Source organism: Stylophora pistillata, chromosome 8, assembly GCF_964205215.1.
Source record: "Stylophora pistillata chromosome 8, jaStyPist1.2, whole genome shotgun sequence".
Classification (NCBI taxonomy): Eukaryota; Metazoa; Cnidaria; class Anthozoa; order Scleractinia; family Pocilloporidae; genus Stylophora; species Stylophora pistillata.
Genome location: NC_142526.1, coordinates 4,705,764 through 4,725,512, shown reverse-complemented (window position 1 = coordinate 4,725,512; position 19,749 = coordinate 4,705,764). Strand labels below are relative to the sequence as shown.

The 19,749-nt window shown below is 37.1% G+C and overlaps 3 protein-coding genes across 3 annotated transcripts; 1 reads left to right on the top strand and 2 right to left on the bottom strand.

Moving 5' to 3' along the window:
* Positions 1-29: 29 nt before the first annotated feature.
* LOC148724550 (adhesion G protein-coupled receptor E5-like) lies at positions 30-19,733 on the bottom strand. The gene is made up of 11 exons (XM_088731781.1): positions 19,112-19,733; positions 14,626-14,735; positions 14,078-14,161; positions 12,757-12,899; positions 12,175-12,269; positions 11,870-11,947; positions 11,112-11,286; positions 10,786-10,982; positions 7,849-8,129; positions 3,978-4,065; positions 30-2,560 (listed from the first exon to the last, which is right to left on the bottom strand). Exons 3-11 carry the CDS (start codon positions 14,118-14,120, stop codon positions 2,029-2,031), a joined length of 1,632 nt encoding a protein of 543 aa, XP_088587907.1. The 5' UTR covers positions 14,121-14,161; positions 14,626-14,735; positions 19,112-19,733; the 3' UTR covers positions 30-2,028.
* LOC148724552 (THAP domain-containing protein 11-like) lies at positions 4,236-5,054 on the top strand. Its single transcript, XM_088730228.1, has 2 exons — positions 4,236-4,436; positions 4,631-5,054. Exons 1-2 carry the CDS (start codon positions 4,324-4,326, stop codon positions 5,052-5,054), a joined length of 537 nt encoding a protein of 178 aa, XP_088586354.1. The 5' UTR covers positions 4,236-4,323.
* On the bottom strand, positions 5,291-7,293 carry LOC148724551 (uncharacterized). Its single transcript, XM_088731187.1, has 2 exons — positions 7,044-7,293; positions 5,291-6,901 (listed from the first exon to the last, which is right to left on the bottom strand). Exons 1-2 carry the CDS (start codon positions 7,215-7,217, stop codon positions 5,849-5,851), a joined length of 1,227 nt encoding a protein of 408 aa, XP_088587313.1. The 5' UTR covers positions 7,218-7,293; the 3' UTR covers positions 5,291-5,848.
* Positions 19,734-19,749: the final 16 nt, after the last annotated feature.

The window sequence follows — 19,749 nt, the reverse complement described above, 5'->3', positions numbered from 1 at the left end:
ACGCAAAACGTCTTTAAGCCAATCGCCTCCCACGTTTGAAATTTAATACTTTTAATTGGCAATGCTCTTATCACTTGCCTTTTGTTGTTTAGGTGTAAAAAGCCTTCATACGAATTACCTTACAGCGAGAGATCAATATTTATTCCCTCGTCCCATTAATATTGTTATTTAAGTTCTTACTCTAATTTCAATTAGGTTTTTCTTATAGAAGATTTTTTCACTTTAGTGGTCATAAATCTGTACAGTTTTAACCTATTTCAGCTCTTGGTTGTTCTTAATTTCTCCAAATCTTGAAAGCTTAAAAATTACTACGCATTCTCCCATAGGATGGCAATCTAATCAAATAATGGAAAACGTGTATGATTTAATGATTCCTAGCTGCTTTTTCATACTTTCCCATAAACTTAGGGTGCTTTGATTTCTATAATTTTTCTCTCAAAGAGTTTTTAGCCAATCAAATTATAAAATTAAACAGATCAATTACATCAAACTGCGGAGTCTTATGTTTTTTACATTCGAGAAGATGGCCTTCCGTAGCAGGAATCCATATTATTAACGTATTTTCGGTTAGCTTGTTAATGATTTTCGTATTTTTTTCATTAAAATTTCACATTTGTTTCCCAAAACTGAAGTCTACCTTAAATAATCATTTTCCAATGTACAATTACCGGAAATTGGTGAATTTGATTTGCAGATATCCAGTGGTGCAATAGTAAACGACGCCAAAAACACTTTCGTGTATGATAACAATTCTATTATGAGGTCTAAAATGTAATTTGGATTAAAAAGAGGCCTTAAAAAACTAGCGAAGAAAACCATACTACTTTTAAGAGTATTTTCATGCTCAGTTGTTTGCAATAGTTTTGTCTGCAGAAACTGAGGAAAAACTAACGGAGGATTTTTAATTCTTTTTTCTACTTTTAAGAAGGATTTTTTTAAAGAAATGTATTTGTATGGGTAACACCACCATGCCAAAGATCTGAACAGGAGTCACTTTCAGATGGATGGATCAGTAGATAAGGAAAAATATATTCCAAAGCTATAAAATCATGATCCGTCTAACGACAACTATTCTTGATGCTTATGATGTATCTACCTCGAAACTGGCGAATATAGTCCTTAACGGACCAAGTAATAATACTTAATGATAAAAACTGATTATGTTATTCTATGAATAGTAGTGCTATAATGTAGCCAAGTAAATAAAACCTAACGTTTTACGAAGGCTTGACGAGGCTTTGTTTTATAGAACAATGGTGTATAAAAGCCAGCCTTTGTCAGGCTTAACTTGTTCCCATTCTATTTCATTGCTATTTCACGAGTATATACTAACCTTCTTTGAGTCTAAATATGCATGACCATCCCTTAAATTACTTAGTGATAGTAGTGCATACATTTTATTCAAATAACATTGCTACACATGTAGCTCATCGAAAATAAAATTCAAATGGACGAGAGTGTTCCTATGACCGCCATCAGAACGCAGACACAAACCTTGCTTATTAGTTACTGTTTCGCACTCGGTTGATGTAGATGATCACTGGCAAGATCTATGAAAGTTTTAAAAGTTAGAAAGACTTAACCCTGCAGTTGCATGCTTGATTTACCACAACTGTGTTTTACAATAAACAAAATATTCGCACTTCCAGCAGCATCCTCTTGGCCAAAACAATATTTTTATTTAAGTTTTAGTCCGCTGGAATCACTGCCAATTCACAAGTTACATATCAGCATCCCCCCTTGAAGCTCTGTGTAAAATGTTTTACTTCCTTGTTGAATAAGAAGTAGATAAACATCTGATAAAATCAATTTAGATTGTGTGTCGAAGGTAATTCGAATTGCTTCAGTTTTGCTTTTCTTAACTCTTTGATTGATCTAGAAATCTTCCCCTCTCTGTCAACCAATCAGCTGTAAAAGTACAAACGGGGTCATTTGTGTCTTCCCGAGCTGAACAATGATTAAGTTTATCTACTTTTAGTTTTGCTTGGTTCCTTGTGATTTTTTTCTGACACACGACTGAGAGTTATTCTACGACGTAATAATTACACTGGTGTTAACTTGAATCTGAATACCAGACCCCCCGTCTGTCGAGCTATTCAGCGTGATCGGATTATCACGCCCCTTTAGTTCAATTGTGGAAGTCTGGGACGAGACACTCCAGGTCTTGGACGTTGGTGTGGCGAAGCTGCTACTGCGAATCATCTCCATGACGAGGTTTTTCGCTGCGAACACGTGCCAAGCTTCTTGGAAATCTTTCTTAAAGATTCCGTGCAGAAGGAAGATGACAAAACCTTGAAACGAACACGTGATTGTGAACAAGTAATGGAACAACAATGTTCCAACAATGGCAGCTAAACCGGAAAATAACCAGTTGAGACCGAGGACGAAAAACACGGACACCGTGGCACGGAAGTGCGAGAGACGGTTGGTCTTCTCACACATACATGGGATTTTGTAGATTTCTTTCATCACTGCGAGGAAGATGAAAGCGTTGACAGCCATCAGGAGGAGGACGGGGGCGAGGAATGCGCCGTAGAATGTATTTGCATCCATCCAGCAACTGAATTCAAAACAAAACGAATTCGCTGATTTCATAAGTTTACTTTCAAATACGTGAATCAATATGATTTATAAAGGCTGACAGTTTCTAAAGAAACTGTTTGGGGCTGCGTCGGTGGGGGTAACGAAATAATTTTAATATATCAACAAAATTGAAATGGTAAAATGGCCACCGTTACGATTATAAAAGCTGACGTTTCGAGCGTTAGCCCTTCGTCGGAGCGAATAGAGGAATTGTGGGTTGTGTGTGCTTTTAAAGGCGGAAAAAGGAGCTACGTGATTGGTGGGAACATGGCAACGAGAAAAAAACGAATAAATTAGTGGAATGAAAAGCGTTCGTTGAGACCTGTGGGATTTAGACTGCCGGTTTGAAAGGTGAGCTTTTATTCAAGAGTTTTCCGGCTTTCCGTGTTACCTAAGTGTAAGGAAAGACCGCAGATTGCCATGTGTTGCTTAGAATGGTTAGGTAAATTAAAATGTCTAGCGACTGGTTTCGATGTGTCCTTGTCATTCCTCTCCACGTCGCGAAGGTGTTCTCGGAAACGGTCACCTAGTCTTCTGCCTGTTTCGCCGATGTAAATCTTCTTGCAATAAGTGCAAGTTATGTAATAGATTATATTGACGGAGGTGCACGTGAAATGATAGGTGAACTTAATGGATCGTTTGGGTCCCGATATTTTCTCAGTGTTTTGAATGAAAGGACACGTTTTGCATCGTGTACGAGCGCATTTAAAAGTGCCTGGTTGGTCATTAGTCTGAAAAGAGCTTTAGACCAAAAAATTGCCTATGTTTTTGTCGCGTTTGAATGAAATGAGCGGAGGCTGCGAAAAGATAGTGCTTGTCTCTGGATCGTTTTGAAGTAATTTAAAGTTTTTAAGAATGATGGATTTAACTGAGTGGTTGTGAGGGTGAAACGTGAGAGTGAATGGAATGCGGTCGGAATCTTCCTTTTGTGACGTTTGTAGTGCTGAACGTCGATCAAGGTTACTCTGATTCTCTCGTTCAAGTGGGTTACCACCGCGCCCAACTTATTGATCGATATATTCAAATTATTTCGATATGATTTATAGACGAGCTTGTAAAGGTTTTGCCTTGAAATTGTATCGCTGGTCTTAAATTACCTTAATATTGATCATGATAACATCGTGAACCTCAGCTTTCGATGCTAGTGAGAAAGGTATTTTTTCCCTTCCAAAACATTACTTAACTTTGATTGGGATCGTGGAATAATGGAATAAGTTTTCCTTTTTAGCAAAACTACATGGATGGTAATGTGTAGAAATTATGCAAAGGAAATTGTCGTTTCCCTGAAATCTTGCCCAAATGCCGAGTAAATATCGATGACATTAGCTAAATAAGTGCGATCATACAAAATGTTGTAGTTATAAATAGCTTGATGCAACAAACGTTTTACTTACAGCGTTTCGTTGTTCCTGTCCATGACGTTGAAGCCATAGGGTTGAGGTTCAGCCAGCACAGTTATCCCCACAATTATGGCGGGAACAACTGCGAAGACACACAAAAGAAGGAAAACCTTTTAATGGAGGAAGTCATTTAAAATGTTTAATACAATTGGGTAAACGCCATCGTGGCATTTAAATTACAAAAGCAATTCTATTAGCTTGGACAATAAGAACGATGAATTCTTCGTAAATGTCAGTGGCAAAGGTAATAGAGTGCCGAAGTGTGACGTCATGTTACCATGGTAGCATTTTTGCTGGATCTAAACACTATTTGGCGTCTTTCGTTACATCTCATCATAAAATGGGCCAATGCTTCGTTCCCGACTGCAATCATCAGTCAGAAAGTCACAATTGCAGCTTTTACCGTTTCCCCAAAGATCCTGCTCAAAGAAGAAAATGGATTTCTCTAATAAGGTAGGTTGATTTTTGGTACAATGACCACCATGATGCACGGCCACGTGTCGGTTATAGTTACGCGGAAGATGGTTTTATTTAACCACTCAAAAGTGCACTGACCTGTGGATTATACCTTTGAAAGACCTCTAGAGAGAAAAAAGCTTTTTTTTACGTTATGATTAAAGTTTAAAACCTTCGTTTTCTCTCTCCAGACGAGCTGATCGTGAACCTGGCAAAGGCGCTCGAGTTTGTAGTTGTCATTTCCGAGGAAGTAAAGAAGAAGGCCCCGAGGTCTTTTCCTGGAATAAAGACAAACTATTTGAATCTCGAAATGCTCCAAAAAGGAAAAAGCAAAGAACTGAAGTCCCAGAGACAACGACTATCGAGCAGATCCTTTCAGAATCTTCGACGAAGAGCAACCAGAACGAGCCTTGCGAGCTCAGTTGCGAGGAGATGCAAATGAAATGCACTACTTTGCAGACTGAAAATATCCTGCTACAAGCAGAGCTAGGGACATTAAAGACCCAAGTATCCGAGTTGAAAGAAAAAGAAAGCTACTTAAAAAGAAACTACAGCTCTTTTAACATGGATTCAAAGGTAATCAACATGGAAACTGGCCTAATGGTGTATATGTGAACATTCCCCCATTCTTGAACAATGGAAAATTTACAGAAAGTGAAGTTAAGTTAACAAAGAGCATTGCAAAATGTCGTATACACGTAGAACGTGCTAATGCTAGATTGAAGAACTATAAAATTTTAAATTTTGTGCCACCATACTTGCGATCCCTCTCTGGTAAGATTATACAGCTATGTGGTGCTTTAGTTAATTTACAAAACCCATTAATTAAGGAAACCAATGACACTGTTGACTTTGATTAGTCATTTTAATTGAAATATTGATCATCTTACATCAGTTTACTAAGGCCTGGTATACATTGGCATTGTCTGATCATAGTTAATCAATTAACTGTATTCTGATACAAAGAGTGGACAGGTGTTGTGTGATCTGTGAAAAGCTTGTAACCCTATTTTACTTGCTCATGATACAAGGAATCATGATACACAACTTAATGACAAACTATTTATTTCTGATCAGTATTCCTGCCACCACACCCTTATGCTAGTCTTATTATGAATTCAGATAACCAACTGTATTCAAATACGATTACAATGAATCTATCATTTTCTTGTCTCAAGTAGCTAATGTAAAAACCCCAGCAAATGTTGCTGTTTAAAGAAAAACAATTTTAAGATTAACATGAACATTTTTATTTTATATACACCCTTCAGTTACTGCATATTTGTTGTAAAAGTTGCAATGATTTTACCAAATAAAACAATATTTTAAAAAATATTTCTAAAAGTATGTATTATCAAATCCATTACTTTATAAAAAACTACATTAATTTTACAACAAAGTCTTAAAATTTAAAGACCACCATCAACAAGTGCAGGAATCATGTGAATTGTATAAAATTCTTGAAGTGAAAGAAGATTTGGTTCCCATGTGCAGTCTTTCTGGATTGCCAACACAACAGTTTGCATTGTTGTCCAAACCACAAAGTAACAGATTTGCTTCCCAGTTATAAACAGCTGACCCTGGACTTGATGCCAGTAGTGGTGGGATTGTTTTAAACAATAGCCAGCATCTCTCTTTACTAAACAGAACTTAGGGTCTTTAACAGCCTCCTCAATTGTTGAATTGCGATGTGTGTAAGGGCATTTGACTTCAATGATCGCATTGTCATCAACAAGTCCATCTGGTGATGCACCCAAAACACCAGACTTGTGTAGCCAAAGGCCACAATCCTTTACTACTTTCATTGTTAATTTGGTGAAGGCCTTTATTCCTTCTTTCTCGTTAACGACACCCCATCGAACAGCCTGCACTCGAGAGATGTCGTATTCTCCAAGAACACGCTTGATAAGGGAAGGAGTGACTCTTTTTGCTTCAAGAACTGGACCAAAATTGCTAGCAGTCAAACGTCCTTTTCTCACCACATGCCACTCTCCACATTCACGTTGCTCTTTCGTGATCTCACAGACTGATATCACTTGCTGCTCACTTACTTTCAATTTTTCCAACAAGAAATTTGTATCAAGTCCGCTTTCAACAAACTCTCTCGATAAAATGATTTCTTCGACTGTGGAGATCGGCAGACGATTCTCTTTGTCAGGTTCGGGGCTCAAAAGCCATAACATTCCTGTGAACTCGCCGTATCTCTTCAGCTTGTTCCGTAGCCATTCTCTGTCCTCATCTGTAGTTTTTCGTTTTAGGACTTTAGTTTCTTTGGGTGGATACAGATCTTCTACCGTTTTAACCACCTCGGATGCCTTTTGTTTCTTCCACTGACATTCGATGTCAGTTCTACTTAAGTTGTGGTAGCCATGAAGGAACAGAGCTACAGCGTGACTACACTTTGAACCGCCACGAGGGCACTCGCATTCTGTGGAACGTATTTCGTTTTCTTGAAGATATATCTGCGAAGGAAAGAGAAAAAGAAATATAAGCTTACTTTTCAAGATTTCCTTTAAACGAAGATTCGAAATCACTTAATTTAAATAAGTTTTGGTTTGGCGATGTTAACGGATAGACATCGAGTAATAGAAATTTTACACTTACTGTGACTTTATACGTCGTACTTTTCATGCTCGCTTGCACTGACCCTCTGATAATTCCATCACAATAGCAAAAAGATAGAACGTGTCCAGATTGGTAATGGTTTTCGCCACGGTTTAAAGATTTAGGCTCATCTGAGAAGTATTTTGCGAACGATGTTATCGACAACGCCGCCATGTTAAACACATGTGAGTTTGTTTAGATCCAGCAGAAATGCAACCATGGAAACGTGACGTCAGGGCTTCGGTACTCTATAAAAGAGTAAATCATTTAAATAAAAAATGATAATGCATATTACATCTGATACACTTGTCTTATTATAAGTTTTGTTGTGTAGTATCGCGAAGTATTTTTACGAGTTGTGCCGTATTTTGACGAACCCGTAGAGCGAGTCAAAATACAAACAACGGTACCACACAACAAAACGTCTAAAAAGATATTTATTATCCAAAACGCCAAATTGTTTTTTCAGTATGGACGAATTTCGCGGATATATCTGGAGTACAAAAATCGCGTGATATTTGTGCTCGTTTCGCGTGTTATTTGTATTATACGAAGCATAGTTGGATAATAAAGGAAGATATTTGCTTTCAGCAACCTTTTTTTCATCGAGGTAAGCATGATATCCCTCTTTGAAATCCACATGTGTAAACCGGGTTCACCTCGTCTATATTAATCTTGTTCTTAATATCGTTTCGACCTCTTTGTTTTCTTATTATTATTTTTTTTTTCCTTTTTACTTCAAAGGATCTTATACTAAGGGTTTGTGAGATTCTGGCTCAAATTTGATAAAGACAAGTTAACTCACTCCATCCCACCACTCCGGCCCTGCACATGAACTCGTTTTGTGAAATAAATGTGGTATCAAACACTTTGACCAGGTCTTGATACAGGTTGTATGCTTCAATACTCATCCATACAATGGAGGAGAGTAGGAAATAGTGAAGTAGAGCTGCTGTGCCTTTACAAACGTCCAGTGAATCCGAGTCTGTTATACCGTTTATACCAAACGTAAACAGCAATATAGCGGCCAGGAGGGACACACACAAATGCGCAAGTATTTGGTTTTGGCGAAGACGACGAAGCTTCCTATCGAAGAAGTTCGAAAGTTATGCGAAATGAGGGTTTAGAGTACTATATAATGTATATGCTACAGGAAGGAGGAACCAGAATATCTAAGCAGCATACTAAGTGTAAGGATGACCATTTCCATTAAATAGAGGTTAATACATGGGTGTGCGTTAGTATGGAAGAAATCTTCGAGTGTTCTGACTGGAGATCGCTCAAGTGAGATTTCGATTTTAACACAAGATAAGAAATTCCATATCTTCAGGCCAGGCATTAGTTTTTCTTTTGTAGCCATATTAGCACCATAGGCCTTTACGGACAAGAAAATTCGGCTTTACTTATAAAATACCCTGAGTTGAGAATGGTGAATGCTTTGCCATTTAATCATCTACCTGACAAAATGGCGCAATGGGTTAATGACGTGTTAGTAGCTTATCGGCGATATCAAACACGCTTATAAAACTATCGTAAGTTGACATGTGTGCAGTTACAGCTTTTCTCAGTGCTGTAAATCTTTGAAATCAACTGCAATTTGTATAATAAAATCAGATTTCTTGAATTGAAATGAGATCCTTTTAAAGTGCCCCTGAGACGAAAATTGACTATATTATTTTAGCCTAAATTGTTTACACAGTGTTGAATTGGGTCAAGTTAAGACCCTTTTTGCCATTAAAAACTCAAAACAAACCTTCGATGACCAATTTTTTCCGCTTCAAAGTCGTCCAAAAATCGTCCGCCATTGCTGAAAACATGTTCCAGCCGAGCCCGCAAAAACGTCATCATGACGTCAAAGGCTCAACAAACTTATGCTTTGCTTAGTCACAACTCTCTTTGTTCGCTGCACAGAGAATGACACATATTACATTTTTGAGAACTGTTTCGTTGTCAGTTGGGAAATGTCGACTTTTTCAGACGATGAATTGTCCCAGAAATCATCTGAAGCTTCGGTGGATAGTTTTGCGCCGACAAGCGATGAATTTTTGCCATGCGAATAAAGATAAACACAGAACGGCACGGACTCCCCATGTGGCTTTTGTGGTCGCATCGCTTTATCGCCTTCGAACTGTATTTTTGCTTGTCGTAAGGGACTTTCCTTTTTTGTAAGAAATGATCAGGTGATTAGTAAAAATAGTTTTCGAAAATGGCTGATTGTGTATCCGAAGGCGGATATTGGGAGTTTGTGAAAGCCATATTTAAGCCATCAATGTGTTTTCCCTGATGCATTTGGTCAATATCTCATGATTTTTTGGCTTAGATGCAGTCTGCAAGTAGCGTTATGACAAATTTCCAAGTAGCTCTGAAGGGCGATAGAAGACTGAACCGGTGGCATTCAGTTTGCTATGAAACAGAAGTGGTTCTTTGTTTTGTCCTTGAAAGGTGTAACGGAGGCGCATTCGTCTTGCGAATAAATTTCGAAAAAGCTGGCCTGGTTTTAAATTCGTTTGTAACGGGCGTTAGGAAGACCCTTTAATAGCACGCTGACTTGGCTGTCAGATGGTTGATAGTTTGACAGGTTTTTAAAGAAATTTTCATTTTCTCGGTTTTTTGGCTGCAAGCCTACATTTTAAAGTGTTTTTACGCTCTGTTCGTTCTGCTTTCGCTGATATTAAAGCCACTTTTTTTTTATAATCAGAGTTCACAATTATATTTTTAATCTCTTTTGTATAAAAGTGAGCTCTTTGAGGTCAGAAATCTCAATCCTCAACTCAGCTATTTTATCATTCTTATTTATAATGTTCACCGAGTACTTTCCTTTGTGTAAGATATTCTGCCAGATAGTTGTTAAAGGTGGATATTGATCAGCTCATATGTAAAGGTGACAAAATCCGTGGAGGTTAGTAGACTTCGCTTTCCGGCGTCGATCGCACTGAAGACGGTTTTTCTTGTCCCTTCTCTTCTTGAACGGTAGGCACTGAACCCGACAGAATTCTTCGCCTAGATCCTTCAAAGTACACAGATCTCTCGAAACAGTCCTCCGAGAAGTGTTCGGAGTAGATCACAAGTATTTCTGTAGGATTGAAGTTTACTCGGCGAGGTCGCACAAATCGCATCCGTTTTTCCCGCTCTGATCTATTTGCAAGGCACCGATGCAGAGAGATACCTGCAGCATGCTCTGCACGATTACTTCAGCTTTGAATTACGCATCGATGCCCAGTCATTTTTGTTTAATTTTTGTAAGATCAGAGTAAAGCACTTTGCTTGACATTTTGCCCTGTGATATTTTCGCGTTGAGCCTTTGACGTCATTTCCTCTGAGTCCTGCGATCAACTTCCGGAACATGATCAAATAATGGCGGACGCGAAGTCATGAATTTAACGGCCCGAAAAAGGATATTTCTGGTGCGCGGTCTAAACTGAAATTTGGCAGAGTAGTTGAAGGAGACACACTGAACACGAAAATGGAAAAAAATGATGTACGAAAATTTTGATCTCAGGGGCACTTTAAATGATCCCTTACAAAAAAACTAATACTAAAAGAATACGTGCTTAAACGCCCTGCAGGCTTCAGGCTTCTTTTCACATCAGCTTTTAAGCCTTGCTCCAACCTAGCAATCGTTGTTTTATAACAATGCAGCTTTTTTAGGACAATATGGGGATATTACCCTTACTTTGAGATCAAAATATGATAGGTCTGTATGAAGGATCTGTTTGATTCACAGTCTCTTGATCCGTTTTACCTTGAGAGGGTGATGGTTAAAATCGTTAAAAACAGCCCCAAAATAGATAGAGAACATCCAACATCAGATATGACCGACAGTGCATTCTGGTGACTCTCTGGGATGTCATCGCTTTTTCGCAAAAGTATTTTCGGTTCAAAATCGTTTCCCCCCTTGAGAAGATCCAGATAGTTCGTCACTTGGGATTCTGGGAGCTCCTGGATAACAAGAATGAATAGTGCCTAAATGTGTATCCTGTAGAAAGCTCTAAAAACAGATAAAATGTAATTACTGGCCATTAAACAGGGAGTACATAAATCGAAGAAAGGTATGAATGTTGTACCCACCTTGAAACGGAAAGCTGTGTTGTTTAGCAAAACTGTGGGATACAGCTGATAATGAGCTATTATTCTGAGGTAATCCCAACAAGCATTCTGTATTCCTTTTTTAAGTCCAGTTAAATCCTTGGACGGGTCGGTCATGTTTATATCAAGTCGCATCACCATTATGAAGTAGACTCCTCTAAAACAGAAAACCAAAATTTCAATATTAAAATTACGTCTCGTAACGTGCTATCTTTTGGCTCAAGATGAAGTCTCCCTCGATGTGGATCTTTACGTTTTAAGCGTAAATTGCTGGTCTCCTTTAGGTTATATATTCAGTTAACGTTGTACACTCTAACATCAGTTTGTTTTTTCTCCATACTGTTGTCGTTACATTTCCTAAGATGCTGACAAGGAGAATTTGTTTAACAATCAAGAGCTTGTGTAGTTGGTGATCATTTTATTTATTCCTGTGACCTTGATGTGTGATTTAGAGATGATATTGTCAGGAGAAGCAGGATGCTAGTCATTGTTAGGGGTCAAAGGGCTAAGTGTGTGAGACAAACAATAGTTCATTGATTTATTTTGTGAAAAAAGCATTAATAATAATCTAATAATTTATTTACTTATATAGCGCCCTTTAACATTATAGGATGATCATTATAGGATTAATTTTAGAATCGTATTTTACAAAGATGAATGACCACAACCTCGCTTAGTGATATGAAACAAATGCTTTTCAGAACATCAGGGGAAACTGGTCAAACAACATGCTACATTACCTTTCTTCTCTGTGTTTATGTGGTTTAAGTTCTTCTTTCTTTGTTGCATTTATAGCTTGCCCACCAAGTGAAGGCAATCTGAGCGATCAAAATTTCAAGATGAAAATGAGAAATTATAAGTCATAAGAACTTTCCATCGAAATAAGGTCTGCACAGCCATGAGTTCAACGATCATTTACAAAGAAGCAGAGGAGTGCTTTAGACTTTCTTTGTTTTTGTCAATAACCATATTTTATCTAGAATTCCAAATTCTGACTGAATTCACTATGTAGAGGGAAGGACACTGTATTTTGTGCCAATCTTACCTGAAGAAAATACCTTTAGTTGTCTTGTTTAAAAGCGTAGAATCCCCGTCCCCAAAGAGATCGACTTTGACAAAAAAGTCAAACATTTTCCAGAACTGAAATGAAAAATTATAAATGGGAGGGTCACAGGCGCAGAATTAATTAAGAAGGAAATCAATACAGCAATATAAAAAAGAAAATTAGAGCAAGAATTCTCGGAATTCGTGGTTTTAGGGTCTTTCAGCGAGATATGACGAGTTTAAGTTCACAACGAAAATTCCTAGGAAATGGCTAGGCGAATTTTGAAGCAGTATTTGGTCCTGAACTGAATTTGAGCAGAGGAACTCTCCTTTGAACTTCAGAGCAGAAATTTGTCCTAAAAGTTTGCAAAGTATCTTGATTTTTTTCAAGCTTCTGACGACCATGAGGCTATAAGCATCACTCACATTTTGACAACCTACGCAATGAAACTTCAAGATGCAAGTAAAATGTGTTTGTGTTTGTTTTGATGCCTTCTTAATCACAATGCCTCACTCAAAATATAATGCCAAGTTTAATTTTACTTAGCATGGCTGGGCAAATAATTCACCTATCATAACCTACCCCACTTTTGATATCATCAGCAAGATTTCGACAGGACTCGCACTTCTTCGTGTCGTGCTTAAAAAACTCTTTTGTGAAGTTGCGATTTAAAATAATTCCTGATGCATGGTAATAGACAGATACATTTTCTCCATTACAAAACCCTGCAAAAGACACAACTTTGAGCCAAAGTGTTATTTATATGCAATGCTGCGTGTAAATGGTCTTTTGTTAGGCCGAGGCACTCTCAGCGATTTCAATCAAAATAATTTTTCTTTATAAAATGAAATAAATTATTATACACGTATTTGCAAATGCGTTGTTATGGAGTAAAGCAAAAATAAAAATAAAAATAAAAAGAGCCATACAGGAATTTATGAGCATTTAAAAATATCCTCTGGCTAAATGCCCGGCAGCTGAACTAGTTTCATTGAATTTCCACTAGAAAAACAATTCTGTCAAACTTCTTGAGTGTTTAAGATGTTGTCTATAGACTTCAAGCAATTAAAAAATTGAAAAAAATCTACATGCTAATGTTGTATTATGTTACTTGGCTCTTTTTTTTTTAATTTATTTTTTTATTTTTGTCTGACAGTGTTACTGCATAAGGTGTAAATTTGTCTTCTCACTTTGCTAATCCCAGCAGTGTGCAGGATGCATGTCAAATATGAACCTAATGATGAACAGCCCACCATCAAGTCTTTGTAGTTATTACACAATTCACGCCAACAAAACATATTAAGTTAAACCGGGTTTAACTGAATGAAAATCAAAAGCAAGATCTGAAAAATAGCCTGGAGTTTTTCATGGGCCAAAAATCGTTGACTGAAAATTGTATACAACGTGTAGTCGTGAATCACATACTCCAAAAGGTATATTCTCCTGAAATCACTTGCCACGTACTAGATTTTACTATTACAAGACTATTGAAAGGTCATTATAAACAGAATTGTGGTCACAGCCAAATATTGTCAAGCATTGTGTATTGCTATTGAACCAGCTGCAGCAGGAATTGTCCCTTACAAAGTATTTTGAGTTCAAATCGCACGTTACAACTTTTTTTTACCATTTTTTCTAACATCTTTATGTGTAATTTACAGTGAAGCGGAAAAAAATTTTTACAGTTGATATTTTGAAGGTCAAGACCGAGTGTGTCGTTTCTTCTGTATTACGTAATACTACGCTATTCGGTTTTCCCTTTCTAAGCAATGTTTTTGCATCTTCAAAATCCTTCCCTTTAACTAAGAAACAATTTGTCAAATCGAAACGACTTGAAATTAAGCAAGATACATTCTTGTATATAGCACGTCCTTCCCTTGATAAATCGTGCAACCACACTTACCTATATGCAGTCCAATTAGAATTCCAATTGGGAAATGCATCATTGACAAATCCAGTAAATCTTCTTAAAAAGTCTTAAGGCCTTCTAAGGAAAGAAGAAGCATTTTCGTCCCTAAAAGATAAGAACTACCCTAAGAGTGCTAAATAAGAAAGTTTAAAACTAATATTCTGTGAATTTCTATATAATTTTGTACTTTATAGTTACTGTAATTTCAAATTTTATCAACACCCTGGTACAATTCCAAACCACTACGTAAAGTACTGTACTAGATGCGACACAAAGGGAGAAAATCGAGTTATTTCGCTAGAAATTCAGTGTTAGTAGATCGAAATTAATTCAAGATGACTAAGTTTTTGGAATGAGAACAGTTTCAATTCCATAGAATCAAACTCCATCCAAATTATTGTAAACCGATCTAGTTGCAGTCCACAGAAACGATGAAATCATGCATTTGAATCAGAGAAATTCAATGTGAGCAGGTCCTGCATTATGCTGAAGAAACTGCTAGAATCCCCAAGTGGACAGTAATTAAAGCGATGCAAACATACCTCAGTGAACTCTCATAAAACTATAATGACATGGCTTTTGCAAGCCTCTTTCTTGTTTCACTCAACCATCACCAGGCTACGCAAATATTGAGTCACTTCAAAGGTGTGAGCTAGTTTTGGAACAAGTAAGGCGTTTTAATCATATGCTTTTGATTTTCAATCCTCATTTTACAAAAGTACTGAGCTTTGGTGCACTGGATGTCAAAATTGGGTTGAAATTCAATGAATTCAAACTGATAATAGAACTTGAGCAATGCACGTCTTATCTTAGTACTATATCTATTGACACTTTGATTTTCCCTCTGTGAATGTTCCGCACTTAGGTAACTTTTAGAGCTTCGCTGAGACAAAATTCTTAAGGAAAAGTAAACCATATTTTTCTAAGAAATAATTCTCAATATCTTTCAAACCAAGCGAGTTTTCTACAATTTAGGTTAACTGTTAACGTAAGGAATTAAATTCATTACTTTTTTCAATGTCAACATTAACCGCCCGTTTTCGCTGAATATCGAGTGTGCAACATTATTTGTTCAATTTTAAGCTCTCGAAATGAAACTTTTAAACCTTTTGTAGTGCGTTAATTTTACTACGCTTCTTTAAACAGTACTTTAAGTAATAGGCTTAATATCAACTGCCCCTTTTGCCAAGAAATAAAAAATAAACGAAGGGCAGATCGTGTCATTAGAGAAGAAAATATGGTAAAACAACAAATATTACCTTGCTATCTGGCTCGGCTTCAAATCTCACCCAAAAGACAAACTTTGACGAGTAGCCTTCTTTTTCTTTCATTCAGTCAAAGAGAATCAATTTAACAATAAAAAAGGCTCTGCCAAATCATAAGTGTAGAAACAGAGGAACGTTTTGAAAGTAAACTACCGCAATTGCTGATAGGGGCGCGTTCCAAATGGAAGCGCGGGTATGATATAGAAATTGACATCTGTCGATATCTTTATTCGCCTGGCTTACACAAATGAAAATAAAATGAACTTCCAATCCAAAAAAAAAAAAAACACTGTACATACATCAACATAATATGTTATGACATGATCAGCGACATTGTCACTAAAAAGACAAAATGACGAACGAAGTTCTCCCCTTATGTGTTCTAAACGATAAAATTTACTACCGAGAAAACGTCTCATAAAGAACAGCATGGTATATTCTTTTGTAGTTTGTACAAGGGAGCTTTAGCAACTACGACGGCGACGGAAACGAGAACGGCAGAAAACAATAGGCTTAATGCGCAAAAACAATCGCCCTGCAAGTGCGTTTAACATTTTGGTACATTTCTTTGCCGTTCTCGGCAAAACAACGACGTGAAATAACCAAACTTTAGGTTTTCTCGAAAACGTGAGCGCGTGACGGTTAATTTTTCTTTCTTTCTCCTTACTTTAACGCCGTTCGTAGTGATATAGTCCCTGAAAAGTTCGCCAGCATTTTCCAAGTGAAACACATCGGAATAACCTCGAATGAGCTACAAAAACCAAAAGTTAGATTTCGATACGACGTTTTTCGTTGCCGTCGCCATCGTCGTTGCTAAAGCTCCCTTGTATCTTGATTGCGACGTTGAACGACGAGGTGTGAAAATTCGAATTTCGCATAATGCTTTTGAACTTACACTAGAGCAGGCGAGAATGTCTCAAGATTTACTTACTTTTTATGAAATCTTAGATTCTAGCACTGTCAATATTAAATCACGGATAAAGGGACATTCAATCATCGCTCGCTCATGATTTTATCAGCGAGGGAAGAACTTGAGTGGAAATACACAAGTTTAGAGAAACAGAGGCTTGAATCCAAGATGACTCCAGATTTCCTTTTATGTTGTAACCACTATAGCTTATGATCTGAACAATTAGACCTTAACCAATAAGCTTTTACCTCAGGTTTGAAGCAGTTTGAGATCTTTCAAGCCTTTCGAAATCCCCCAGGCCGAACCCCTTAAATCATATAATTAACACATAGATTTTCTCATCATTGCCAGATATCAACAAGAATGAGTTCTTGCCAAGTGGAATAAATATTGCTGTATTCAGTCGAAAAAGGGACGTTTATTTCACATTGGTGTTCGTAATTCATAATTATTAGAGCCTGATAGCGTTTTTCCTTTCCGTTTTTTTTCTGTATTTTCTTCTTCTGTTTTCTTACACTAGTAGCATCACAGCCTTGCTAACCCACTGAATTGTGCTATCAACATCTAATCACGAATAAGTTACTTTTCATTTTACCAATAAGGAACTTGGTGCAACGTTTTTTAGTTTTTTCGTTTTTATCGCAAACAAAAGTGTAATGGAAAGAAAAACCCATTTCATAGAAGGTAATTTACGTGGGTATGTAAGAGAAATTGGGCATGTATTATGGAGTCCAGATGAGGGTATTTCACTCACAGCCAATCTTAAACGAGGATTTTGGTATAAACAGTACGCTTGAGTTAAAAGATTTTCGCCTGGCACCCATCCTTAGCTTAAGGCTCCGCAAAACAAGCTTGCCTGAACTTAACATCTAGGACGAAGTCACGATAAAGAAAAAAAAAATTGAATAACAGGCAATCTGTGCGCTTCATCCATCGAGATGTTGAAATTGTCAGTTTTTTTTTTTTTTTGTATCATTGTAAAAATCGTTTTTGCCTTTTACGTCTTATATGCTATTTTACATTTAGGCGAAGATTTATGAAAGAACTACATTTATTTTTTTCTCAAGCATCCGAGCGGGCCGGAATCCTAAATCCTCGAACTTGATTGGCTAGTCACAAGTTTATGACCAGCTGGTCCAGCTTTTTACGACAAGGATGACGGGCCTGAATTTTCCCTCGTTGTTGCGATTACGGTTACTGGCGTAGTGAAAAATATGTGACCGAAATATAGCTGTTGTCGAAATGGATTCGGTCAAGAGGACTAAAAATTATGCTCATGTTAATTTCTTTCGTCTTAGGTGCTTTGTATACACACAGGAAGTTAGTTTTCCCACTTCAAAAAGAAGATATCCAAGAAAAAAAACTTAGATTTACAGGTCTCGCTCAGTCCCTATGGGAAAAACTATAACATTGGTTTTGAGTACTAAAGAGCTCAGGCACAGTTTTTTTTCTCATACGGACCTTCCGTCTGGTAAATAATATAGATGTATGTGACTGTGATAAGGAACTGCAGAAAATAGATTCACACTTCAGGTCGCGATAAGCCAGGAAAAACATCAATATTATAGATTTGTTTTACCAAATACAGCCTTAAGCTTCAGTCAAACCTCGTGCTGTGAATATTAATTTAGAAATTGAAATTCCCCTCTTACCCTGTTTGACTGTTTGTTGTTTCCATGGAAGCTAAATAACAACAGCAACAATAACAACAATAACTTCAACATCGATGTCACTGGTGGGGTGAGTTTTTTAATCGTCTTACCCGTGATAGATTATCAGTTATTGCGTGCTGCTAAAGACTTTTAACATTCACTTGCGTGCGTGTTTGATGATGAAATCTAAAGACAGATCAAGCTATAATATAAAATTATTTACCGGTAAACTCCGGAAAAAGCGACTGTTGATGAAAACGAAACTCACTTCGCTTTGCTTTGGCTCTTTTCCATTGTTGGATTTAAGAGAAACCACTTCTACAGTGTATATTAGTGGTATTACACTATTCAAAAGGGAAAAAAAGCAACTTATACATGTTTCCTGCCATTACTTTTAACCTGACGTTCTCAAAAATCGGCAAAAAAAAAAACCTAATTTGGGCCAGAATAAATTCCTGCGTTTCATTCCTTTTAAGTTCAGAGATAGCTAGGAAAAAGATGAACACCAAAAGCAAATTGTGGCATTAATCAAATCGAGGACACTTCGGATCCATTTTAGATATAAATTTAACACTATAGACAATTTTTATCAAAAGCTCCCTTAATGCATTTATCTCAGTTGCGAGATCGCCAACTCGAACGAATATTTAATTATTTTTTTTCCAAACTTACATCAGAGATCTTGTGCGTACTTGTCCTTCAACCAGTTCGTGACTTGAATCAGCGCCAAAATTTTAAATTTTCTTTTTTTATCGATCACGTTTTGGTCTACACGTAACTGAATTGATACGAACTACTGAGAATATCAGAAACTAAGAAAACCTGTAATAGGCTGAAAATAATGATAACTGTTTAAATTTACCTAGCTATTTCTTTAGTGTTTCCGTTTTAATTTTGCAGTCCTTGTCAAGGCGCTGGAGCTACAGTAGCCGTGAGAACATATTTATTGCACTCCTTATCACCTTAATATTCTAGAATCCTCACCACTAATTTCCCTTCATTGCGTTATGGCAAAATTCTCCCCCTTCCCCTCCCAAAAAAAAACCTCAATCCAAACATCCACTGTTTTAGGCTCTTCAACTACAAGCAATTGTGAAAATCGCGCCGGAAAAAAAAAAATTCTAAGTTGAAAGCTTGGCAACTAAAAAATTTAACAAGGGCCGTACAGAAAGACACAGCTGCAAAAACTGCAACCACTTACCTTTTTAAAAGACACCGAGTGCGATACAATTTCTCACACTTTTTCCATGTACATCACCACATAAGTAATAAAGATTCAATTTTTCAAATAAATTTCTTGATTTAAGTTCTCTAACCTTTTTTTTTTTGTTAACCTTAACTAAACGTGATCGAAATGATAGATACACGGCCAGCAAATTGGAGAGAAGAAAATATTCCGTGGCAGTTACGACATATGCAAGCAGGTGAACACATACATCTTTGTTTGACTGTCAAAACCTCAAAGATTCCCAATATGCGATTGGCCGAGTGATCTTTCTCAGTGAAAGTGCAGTTTACTCTACCGGTGACAGTTATTCGATCAAATTTCTTTTAAGTTGCAAGATGCTTGCGGCTGTTTATAGATTACTTTGAGCCAGTGACATGCTTATACGGTCTCTTTGGCGTATAAATTTCATATTCATGTTATATATATCACTTATTCCCGAGTTTGAGGTGAATAACGTAAAGTGCAGACTGAGGTTTTCCCACTCGAATTTATGGGCCAGGCACGAAGGGCGCGCGAAGGCCTTAGATCCGTGTGGATCTTTTTTAGGTGCATCAAAAGTTGCGAGTTGTCGAAATTGAGGGTCGTAAGTGAAACAAGGAAGGCAACAGCAT